The sequence below is a fragment of the Hibiscus syriacus genome, unplaced genomic scaffold (genome assembly GCF_006381635.1).
Source record: "Hibiscus syriacus cultivar Baekdansim isolate YM2019G1 unplaced genomic scaffold, ASM638163v2 tig00014304_pilon, whole genome shotgun sequence".
Taxonomy (NCBI): Eukaryota; Viridiplantae; Streptophyta; class Magnoliopsida; order Malvales; family Malvaceae; genus Hibiscus; species Hibiscus syriacus.
The window spans coordinates 241-11,023 of record NW_024062321.1 but is presented as its reverse complement, the minus strand read 5'-3'; the positions used below and the strand labels follow the sequence as shown (position 1 = coordinate 11,023).

The following is a 10,783-nucleotide window of genomic DNA, read 5'->3' as shown; positions in this document are numbered from 1 at the left end:
TGAAGATTTAATGGCTATTTCGGTAGAAGAAGCAGTGGCATCCACTAGCAAATATTGGAAGTTGAACTTTGATGGTGCTTCAAATGACTTGGGACATGGAATCGGGGCAATTTTGGTCTCACCAGAGAGAGAGCATTATCCTTTCACCAGTCGGCTTAATTTTGATTGTACTAACAATATGGCTGAGTATGAAGCCTGTGTTCTGGGTCTTAGAGCTGCTGTTGAACGCAAAGTAAAAATGCTTAAGGTGTATGGAGATTCAGCTTTGGTAATATACCAGCTCAGAGGAGAATGGGAGACAAAAGATCCCAAGCTTGTAGAATACCGTAAGTTAGTTATGGAACTTGTTGAAGAATTTGATGAAGTAACTTTCAATTACCTCCCCAGAGAAGAGAATCAAATGGCAGATGCCTTAGCCACACTGGCAGCAGCATTTAAGATGAGCGAGCATTCAAATATGATGCCCATTGAAATGAAGGCTTATGAGTATCCGGCCCATTGTTTTAATATTGAAGAGGAAGAAGATGGAAACCCCTGGTATTATGATATCTTGCAATATATATAAGGTATCAGAGTTATCCAGAACAGGCCACTGAGAATGATAAGAGAACCATTAGAAGAATGGCATCAGGGTATGTGCTTGATGGTGAGACCCTATACAAGAAAAGTCTGGATCAGGTCTTGTTAAGATGTGTGGACGCGAAAGAGGCCAAATTGATTCTTGAAGAAGTGCATGAGGGAATATGCGGTACCCATGCTATGGGCATGTTATGGCTAGGCAGATTATGAGATTTGGGTATTACTGGTCAACTATGGAAACAGACTGTATCAATTATGCCCGAAAATGTCACAAATGTCAGATTTATGGAGATAAGATACATACTCCTCCTCATCCGTTGCATGTAATGACAGCTCCGTGGCCATTCTCAATGTGGGGCATGGATGTTATTGGACAAATTTCACCCAAAGCTTCAAATGGTCATCGTTTCATTCTGGTAGCCATAGATTACTTCACCAAGTGGGTAGAAGCGGCTTTTTACGCAAATGTTACCCAGTCAATAATATGCAAATTTTTGAAGAAGGAGATCATTTGTAGATATGGTTTGCCCCGAGAGGATTATCTCCGATAATGCGTTGAATTTAAATAATAAGATGATGGACTCGGTCTGTAAGCAGTTCAAAATAAAGCATCATAATTCCACCACTTATCGCCCAAAGATGAATGGGGCAGTAGAGGTGGCCAATAAGAACATCAAAAGGCTCATAGAGAAAATGACTGAGACCTATAAGGATTGGCATGAGAAGTTGCCATTTGCTCTGTTTGCTTATCGAACTTCAGTACGGACTTCAACTGGGGCAACTCCGTTTTCTTTGGTTTATGGGATGGAAGCTGTCTTACCTATTGAGGTAGAAATTCCCTCACTTCGGATTTTGTCAGAGGTAAAGCTTGATGAGGCAGAATGGGTCCAAGCTAGGTATGACCAGTTGAATTTGATTGAAGAAAAGAGATTGAAAGCTATTTGCCATGGTCAGATGTACCAAAAACGTATGATACGGGCACATGGTAAGAAAGTTCGCCTTCGAGAATTCCATGAGGGAGATTTGGTGCTTAAAAGGATTTTGCCTATTCAGAAGGATTTCAGAGGAAAATGGATGCCCAATTGGGAAGGACCTTATGTTGTCAAGAAAGCCTTTTCTGGGGGAGCTCTAGTCCTAACTGAAATGGACGGATCAGAATTACCCTATCCAGTGAATTCCGACGCTGTTAAGAGATATTTTGCTTGAAGAAGAAATAAAAGAGAAAAAATGAGAAAAAAGAAAAATGATGGAAAAAACGAAAAGAAAAAAAAAGAAAAAAAGGAAAAGGGAAGAAAAAATGAAAAATGAAAAAAAAGGAAAATGAAAAAAGAGAAATAAAAGGAGGGTTCAAGATGAAAACCCGAAAAGGGCGTCTTGGAACCAAAGGAGGTCTCAAGTTGAAAAACCCGTAAAGGGCGACTTGAGTTGAATTTGAAATTCAGAATCCGTGCATGGTGGAGGTTCTAAATCAATTTTCGAAGTGGGAAGAGCTCCTGATATGGATAGTAACAATGACAGTTGGTGATCAGGGATGAGATTAAAGATTAATGAGTCTCGATTGAAATAACCAAGAGAAATTGAATGCACATGAGATTCAATACTGGTTTAGGGCATCCAATGATAGAGATCTGGAAGTTTAGAAGTAGCTTCATACTCTTAAGCATCACAATTTTGGAGATCCTTTTGACAGAAGCTACACTCGAGATATTCTAACGGCGTGCCAGTTCAAAAGCATTTGCATTATTGATATTTGAAGACGCCTACTCTTTTGTTCTTTTACTGTTTCCAGCTAAAAGTTTGCCATTTAATTGCCTAAAATTCTCTGTATTTATATAAATAAAGAGATGTATTTTCTTGTTCATTTCCCTTTTGCAAACATCTTATTTTGAAAGGTTAAAACATATAGCTTAACTTGAAGTACATGAGATCATTTTGTATTATTGTGCAAAAGATTTTGGAAAATGCAGGTATTCTGAAGTTGACAATGGTCTAAACATATAAGCTTGTGTGGCCATGGGAAACTAAAATCCTCAAATTCAAAGAAAATCTCAGCCATTAAAAGATGACCCAAGGAGGTTATCATTGGTCGAGAAGTTGGTCAGGGATACTGACGGGTTTCAAGAAAGAAATAAGTCAAGGTACTGTTAAGGCGAGAGATATGGAATTGAGATTGTAAACTGGGGTGAACTGATCAAACGTTCTGTGCCCAAGATGAAGCCGAGTTCCACCGAGATCAAAAGGAGATAGAGTTCCTACGAAGAAGAAAATGCATCAAATTGCATATTTGCATACATTTAGGCATGAATAGGATCATGACACTCATAATTGCATGATGACTTAAGCATTTTGCAGGTTTCTCAATGATAGTTGAAGATTGAAGATATTGAAGCATCGAGATGAAGATATTTGGTTTGGAGATTTTGAAAAGAATGATGTTTATACCAAAACTGAGCTAAAGCAGATTCACGTATCCAATGGTTTCCAGACAAGTTTTCGCGATGGAGATGGATTTTCAAAAAATTTCTCAACTTCTAAATTATTTTTTTTAGTATAATATTTTTCAAATATACATTCATGACGAATAATGTTTGATTTTCAGGTTTGACTTTTGAAGCAAATCATCTATAAGCCTTCACGAAAGAGTAGTGAAGCAAATTCGTTTGTTGAAGATTGAGTCCTATACTCTCTGAAGGAATAGGGAGCGGACAAGTTCGTTGAAGATTGAGTCCTATACTCTCTGAAGGAATAGGGAGCGGACAAGTTCGTTGAAGATTGAGTCCTATACTCTCTGAAGGAATAGGGAGCGGACAAGTTCGTTGAAGATTGAGTCCTATACTCTCTGAAGGAATAGGGAGCGGACAAGTTTGTTGAAGATTGTTCGAGTTCTATACTCTCTGAAGGAATAGAGAGCGGACCCGTTTGTTGAAGATTATTCGAGTCTTATACTCCCTGAATGAATAGGGAGCAGACACGTTTGTTGAAGATTATTCGAGTCTTATACTCCCTGAACGAATAGGGAGCAGACACGTTTGTTGAAGATTGTTTGAGTCTTATACTCCCTGAACGAATAGGGAGCAGACACGTTTGTTAAAGATTGTTCAAGTCTTATACTCTCTGAATGAATAGAGAGCAGACACATTTTACGAAGATTGTTCGAGTCTTATACTTCCTGAAGGAATACGGAGCAGACTCGTCATTTGAAGATATTTCAAGTCTCACTTATCCCGACGTAATATTGAGTGGTTTAATCTTTTGAAGTTCTCATGACCGGACAAATTCGATCATCTTTTGATCTTTGCTCTAGTCTCGTTACACGACAATGAGCAAAGAGGGGCAGCTGTAGATGCTCGTTTCTGTCCGGGGCCAAGTCGGAGCATACCCGAAGCAATGAGAGCCCAGATGAGCCCAAACCAGATGAAGGTCCAGCTTGGTAGGTAGGTTGTTTGGTGCCCTTATTCAAACAGAACTCTCGACATTATAATCTCAACAAATGTTTCGGGTTTAATTGAGTCATAAATGCTGCTTTTGGACACCATAACAAAAGAATAGCTTTTCAACCTTTAGCAATCATTAGCCTTGAGTGTCGCATAACTAGCATAACTTTGTGTCTAGACTTTTATATATCGTGCTCTCGAAACCAATTTTACTAACCCTGGCAATCTAGTAGTCCACCACATCTCTATCAATGTTTTTGTCAATGAAACGGTGAAAATGAATCAGGCTTATATAAATAATGAAGTGCCTGGATGAATAGTTCATATAGTACAGTTCAACATTATTAAATTGTTTTCTGCTCAAGGTTTCTCATATTTTTTACTTTGTGATACTCTTTGATTTGACAGCACAACATTCCTCATGGGACCCGAGCAACAGCTACGAATGATGTTCGATTCTGTTCGCATTTACGCAACATCTGTTTACATTGGATTTGTTGTTCTTGCTCTCATTTGTGCGTTATTGGTAAGTTTGCTACCTTGAACCTGTGATGATTAGATCAGTTCCAGCAACCTTTAGTGATTGAAAGAAGTTTGAATCTGCGAAAACCACATAGATCGAGTTTACAATATTCCATTCATAATAGTTTGATGTCAAATACTCGTACACAATTGCTAAGTCGTCTACGTTCCGCTACCTTCAGCCTTTTACAGCATGAGAATTGTTTCTTATCAAAAAAAATAAAGCATGAGAATTGAGCACCATATCAAGAATATGCCATGTTCTCGAACTTTTGATATGGCAGATTCACAGCAATATTTTGACAGTACTTGCAGTCATATGTGAGATTTATGCCCTTGTCTGGTAAGTTGGCCTCTCGGTATTTTCCTCGGTTTCCTTCGAGGCGTAATTCATCTTCCTGCTTAATGTTTGATATCTAGACTGTTTATATCGTTATACTTCGAGCTTTCCTTCAGGTACTGTCTGAGCTATATTCCATTTGCGAGGAGAATAGTTTCCGACCTAATGATCCGATTTTGTGACATCGAGCTTTAGATTATGTAAAAGGGAAAACACCATTCATCTAAGAACTTCGGGGTGCATTGATTTTTTGCTTTGTTCACAGTGTTCAACGGTCTTTGTTGCTAGAAAAATGTTGTTTCTCAGGTTGCTTTGGTTATCAAACATCATTTCTGTTGGTTGCACTGAACATACAAAATTTTCGGCATTATTCATGATTTAACCCTTGGAATTATATTCGATTTCTCATTTTGGTGCTAAACTCTTTTTTTGTTCACTGTAATACTTAAAACTCTTATTTCATCAAATTAGTTTAAAAAAATAGTGTCATGTCTGGCTTGGTAGAGCACAATACATATTTATGGGTATAATATATCAAATTATGCTTAAATGACTGTTTTGATAATTGAACTTTCAAAAGTTACAAATTGATCTACACGATGTAAAAAAGGATTTATTTTGTTTGAAAATACATATTATCTTGAGTGGGCTTGGCAAATTGGCCCGATTTAGGGTTTGAAAGTTGGTTTTTTTGCCTAATACTGCAGTCCGATAACAAAATTTGTAAAATGACTTTGACTTTTAATGTTGGATCTATGGTATTTGTTATAGTGTTTAAGGAACTCGTTAGTCAAGGGGAGGAGTTTGTCAAATAATATTTTTATTCAAACTCTTCACCACAAGGTGATGAGTTATAATAAAATATATTTTTTTATTAATTTTTATCACATCAAAAGTACAAATTTAAAATTGTATCATTATTATTATTTCATGCACCGTAGTAAGTGTTGTATATCCTAAATTTAAATTCTGGCAGTCTTATTTGGCAAATTTTGTTTTCGGGCTGTCGTATTGAGGAAAAAAAACCTTTGGAAGTTTATACAAAATTCTAGTAATTTTTTGAGGTTTTGGTTTTTGGACGCAATTTAATTTTCACACTCATTTTAGGAATAAATTAAAGGCAAAAAAGCATTAGAGGTCATTGTAATTTTGAAAAAAAATAATGTGGCCTCGTATTATTTTTTCTCTTAATGTGGTCATCCAACTCAAAAACAAATACAATGTGATCCTTTGACTAATGTTTTTCTTCGTTGATAGTTGCAGTACTAGCGTGTCAATTCATAGTGTTGACATGACTGTCCATCTGTCATGTTTGAGTTGCCAATTTAGTCAATATGCCATGTTATCTGTCATGTTAATCTGCCACCTTGGATTGTCGTGGCAGCATCATAGATTGTCACGTCAGCACCATGAACTGCTACATCAACACTATAGCGGTCAACGATGAAAAAGATAGATTAAAGGGCTACATTGAGTTTATTTTCTGAGTTGAAAGACTACATTTAAAGACAAAATTAATATGGTAGCCACATTGATTTTTTTAAAAGCACATGACTTCTAATGCATTTTTGGCTAAATTAAACATTAACCTTTTTCTTTAATTATCTTTTGGATTTGGGTTGGTCTGAATTGCAAATTGTCCTTCTGGGCCTGAACGCCATTTTATAGTCTCCACGTGGCAACAAAACGTGGCGGCAGCATCATGTTCCAACACGACGCCGTGCTGGTGTCTCCAATCCCCCAATCCTCGCTTTCCTTTTTAATCCTTTCTTCCCCAGTGAACAAAACCGATTTAGGTTTCTATTCGTTACCTCACTTTACGCTTCCTAGAAAGCAAAAAAATGGCGAAAGCCAGCCTGAGCCGTCTATTCTCGTCGCTATCGGAGCACTCTATTGCCAAGCCGTCTTTCACTGGTTTCAGATCGGATTCGGTGGCTCGTTCCGCTTCCAACTCGACGACTCGCTTCGTATGCTCCTCCGCTCAGCAATCTCAGTTGAACCACGGAGGAAAGGTCGACGAGGAAGATCGGGAAGCTTTGAAAGAAAATCTTGAATCGAAGAATAAAGAAGAAGGTGAAGACGGAGATGAAGGAGATCATGTGAATAAAGAGACGGGGGAGGTAGGCGGGCCTAAAGGCCCGGAGCCCACTCGGTACGGTGATTGGGAACGCAATGGTCGCTGCTACGACTTCTGATTTATGAGTTCTTTTTGTTATTGGTAATTTTATTTGCTAAATTTTTATATCAAGAATGTAGAACTGAAAGTCATGATCATGATGCTAATGATTGTCCAATAAATTTAGCTCAAAAACATTGAGCTTCAAACCTTGCTGGATTCTCTTCCTAAATTTATAGGTGTGACTATAAAAAATAGAAAGCCTTCATTTGACAATGGTTGCACAAAATACTCGATGAAATTACTAATTCTTTTCGAATGACATCAAGCTGAGCCTGTTCTATTTAGAAAAGCTCAGAACCAGAGGTTATATATTCTTATATTTTGACATCAAATCATTATTTCACTCTATGGTTTCATTTTTCATTCGTCAATATGAACATTCTTGAACTCTTCTACTCCATCATCTTCTTATGCTACTCCTTACACACTGTAACAAGCACCACCAAAGATCCATGCATGGAATCCGTCTCTGCCAAATCACCAAATCGACGCCACTGATTTGATTCCCGTGTCAGGTCATTGGCTGGCAGCCTAAGTCTTGTGGCTTCGCAGGTTTCGATTTATTTTGTAATCATAAGTTCGTAACTCAATCCGGACATTGCTTCAGCTTCCTCTGGAAATTTCAGCGTTGAAGCCATTGATTATGGTACACAACAAATCTGGATCAATGACCCCGGCAGCTGCCTTCCGCGGAGAATTATCGAGCCCGACCTTTCTGGTTCTCCGTTTGCGGCTGTTTATTACTAAGATTTCACGTTTTTCAATTGCTCGTTGGATTATTTGAGTTATGGTTTGAATCCGATTGCTTGCCTTAGCGGTGCCAGTTACATGGTTTTTGCTACTTCGTGGAATGAGTTGGTTGGTTCTTTGTTGTCGTTGTCGACAAGCCGACGAATTGCAACATTTTCAATCCCAGTCGGGTGGCCTTTTTATGAAGCGCGGTCATTGGACAATGATCTGTGGGAGCAAACCTGAGTGCCGAAAGTGCGGATCTGGGGGCTGCAAGTGTGGGATGAAAGCCAATTCAACTCATGAAAGTTGTTCGACTGCGACGACGAGGTAAACTCTCCTCCTGATGTGTGTGTTTTGCATGGATTCAAACTCAAACCAATTGAAGTTTGGTTAGGACAATGCTAATATCTTTTAGGTCAAGTCTTGAGACAATAATATTGGCCAATCCAAGGTTTGAAGAGCTTCGTTCGCTTGAATTGCGCTCAACGCTTTCTAGCACCTTTCGGTGCGTTGGCTTATGAGATTGTAAGCAAATATGCTTCCTTTACAGCATTCTCAAGTCCTACTTCACAAGACACCGTCATAACCCAGAGCTTAATTCAGGGGGTTGCACCTTGACCGACGATCATAATGTGTCTCGACGGAGAAACTATAGAATCATATCCAAAAGTAGTGTTGGGTGAGAGCCGATGACTTTCGAAACCCGATGACAACACTTGCTCGATATGTTTGTCTGAATGTTGGCCCATGGAAAAACCCTCAAGACCATACCTCAATGACCATACCTCAATGCCAACATTGTTTCCATGCTGACTGCATCGATGCATGGCTTCGATTGAATGCTACATGTCCTATTTGTAGGAATTCCCCACAAAAGTTATCTTCACCAGTTCGTTGAATCAAGTAAACGTTTTAGTTATTAAACATTTAATTTTTTAAAAATATAATATGATTATTAAGTTTATCAGACTTTTACAGGATAATTATTAAATTTTATCTAATTGTTATAAAATTATTATTAAATTTTAAGGTAAATTACACAAATAGTTTCTTGACAATAGGATATTGTTTTATTAAGACCATCGATTATTAAAGGTTACAAAATAGTCTTCCAATTATATAATAGTTGTTTGAGAATTACACAAATAGTTTCTTGACACTAGGATATTGTTTTATTGAATTGTTACAAAATTAACAGTTTTCTAAGTTGAAAATTAACATGATGACTGAGATATGATAGTCGTTTGAGATTCTAGGATCAAATTTTATCATATCACAATTAGTAAGTTAACGTTCATCTTAGAATATTGTTAATTTTTTAACGGAAAATGACGATGGCTAATGATTATTTTATAACTTTTTAATAGTCGAAAGACTCAACAAAATAACACTTTATAGTTGGAGAACTATTTTATTTAATAATTAATGGACTTGATAAAGCAGTGCTCTACAATCGAGAGTCCATTTGTATTCTTTACTCTAAATTTTATTAATGAATTATAAATTAATTATTAAATTTTACAATTAATTATAAAATGTTATTAAAGTTATGAACTACAACATAGTTTAATAAGAACAATGTTTAACAGCAAAAATAGTACAAATGCGTAAAGAAAATTCATATGATAAAATTATAATGTATTATATGTCTTGTAAAAATTATTGAAGTTTAACATAAAAAATTAATCAATTAATTTAATAAATTTGATTTTTCAATTCGAAAGTTTAATTAATTTAATTTCTCCGATTAAAAAAATGTTCAACTGAGTATAATTTTTTTTAAAAAAAGTTTGAGAATACCAACTCTGAGCTCGAGCGCACAAGATTCGAACCCCCCCCCCCCAAAACTACAAATTTTGCCAGCTCTCTCTCCCCCCGACACATCTGAAATCCATCCTTTTCTCTCTCTAGGGTTTCAGATTCTCCTCTTTCTTACTAATCTCCACGTGTTCCAATCTGGACACGATCCTTATTGCCCGGTTCATCGATCCGGTCTGTTATCCAAGTTTCTCGACGAGAGATCCCTATCTATTTGTACAGTTTCATTTGATTTTGGTCGAGATTGCTGCTTCTCTTTATTGCCTCTCACTTCCATCGTTTATCAGCTCAAGAAATGTGTCGATCACTTTGAACACTAAATGTAAGATTTTGATAGTTTTTTTCAATCTTTTCTTTCCTCACATGCTGATTAAACTCACTACTATTGGTGGAAATCTCAGCTCAATCGTGTTAGTTTAGCTTTTGCTTCGTATGAAATTGTTCATTGAAAACATGTAATAATTCATTTTGTGTTGGAAACTATCGAGCCTATGATAATCACGAGAATCGGGTGCGTATTTTTTTGATTTAATTAGCATTTGAGAAATTTTCAGCTTGATGAATGATTATATCATGTCTTTGGATCTTCTAAGTCGATACAGTTCGTTAATTTTTGACCTTATAATCCTTCTGATTTCCTATGCAGCACTCTCTGTCGGTTTGAAGATCTGGGCATCAGAAGGGGCAATAGGTGAATCATATTAGATGGTATGCGGAAGTTGTTTAAGGAGTATAATTGTTCAAAGTGGACTTATAAGAAAAATATTAACCCCGACAAGGATACACTTTCGAAGTATTGGAAGGACTTTATATGTTGGTGCTCGATTAACTAGTCAGTGGAACTGGAATCGTGAATTTGGAACAAGTGCGAAGATGATGGTCAATTCAGGTGCAACAGCTAATGGGGGTCCTGTTGTCGATACCTTTCTGAAGAAAGATGGTGATGGTAAATATGTTAAGGGCGGGTGGAGAAGGTAAATATGATGATTGTTGATCATATATTATGGCCAATATCTCCTTAATTATATTTGGCATTCCCTTTCATTTTAAAAATCACCAGTGTGATAGGCATTCCTCTTATCCATGCAATTAAGTTGACTTCTTTTTTCTTTTACTTGCAATCTTGTTCCATTTCCTTATTTTGTCCGGACGGTAGAAGCTCTCACCTTTTGCATATGC

At 37.0% G+C, this 10,783-nt stretch overlaps 2 protein-coding genes and 1 pseudogene across 2 annotated transcripts; all 3 read left to right on the top strand.

The window, feature by feature from the left end:
- The first annotated feature begins 4,025 nt into the window (after positions 1 to 4,025).
- LOC120207023 (vesicle transport protein SFT2A-like) lies at positions 4,026 to 5,201 on the top strand. The gene is made up of 3 exons (XM_039206547.1): positions 4,026 to 4,539; positions 4,820 to 4,878; positions 4,992 to 5,201. Exons 1-3 carry the CDS (start codon positions 4,435 to 4,437, stop codon positions 5,068 to 5,070), a joined length of 243 nt encoding a protein of 80 aa, XP_039062478.1. The 5' UTR covers positions 4,026 to 4,434; the 3' UTR covers positions 5,071 to 5,201.
- Positions 5,202 to 6,716: 1,515 nt separating this feature from the next.
- LOC120207013 (succinate dehydrogenase assembly factor 4, mitochondrial-like) lies at positions 6,717 to 7,070 on the top strand. Its single transcript, XM_039206539.1, has one exon. It carries the CDS (start codon positions 6,717 to 6,719, stop codon positions 7,068 to 7,070), a length of 354 nt encoding a protein of 117 aa, XP_039062470.1.
- A 356-nt stretch (positions 7,071 to 7,426) lies between these two features.
- On the top strand, positions 7,427 to 8,149 carry LOC120207011 (annotated as a pseudogene).
- The last annotated feature ends 2,634 nt before the right edge of the window (positions 8,150 to 10,783 follow it).

Excerpts from the sequence above, each read along its gene's own strand:
- LOC120207013 (XM_039206539.1), top strand. The coding sequence starts at position 6,717 with ATGGCGAAAGCCAGCCTGAGCCGTCTATTCTCGTCGCTATCGGAGCAC.
- LOC120207023 (XM_039206547.1), top strand. The coding sequence starts at position 4,435 with ATGGGACCCGAGCAACAGCTACGAATGATGTTCGATTCTGTTCGCATT. Across the intron at positions 4,540-4,819 it reads CTCTCATTTGTGCGTTATTG|ATTCACAGCAATATTTTGAC; the intron begins GTAAGTTTGCTA and ends TTGATATGGCAG. Across the intron at positions 4,879-4,991 it reads GAGATTTATGCCCTTGTCTG|GTACTGTCTGAGCTATATTC; the intron begins GTAAGTTGGCCT and ends GCTTTCCTTCAG.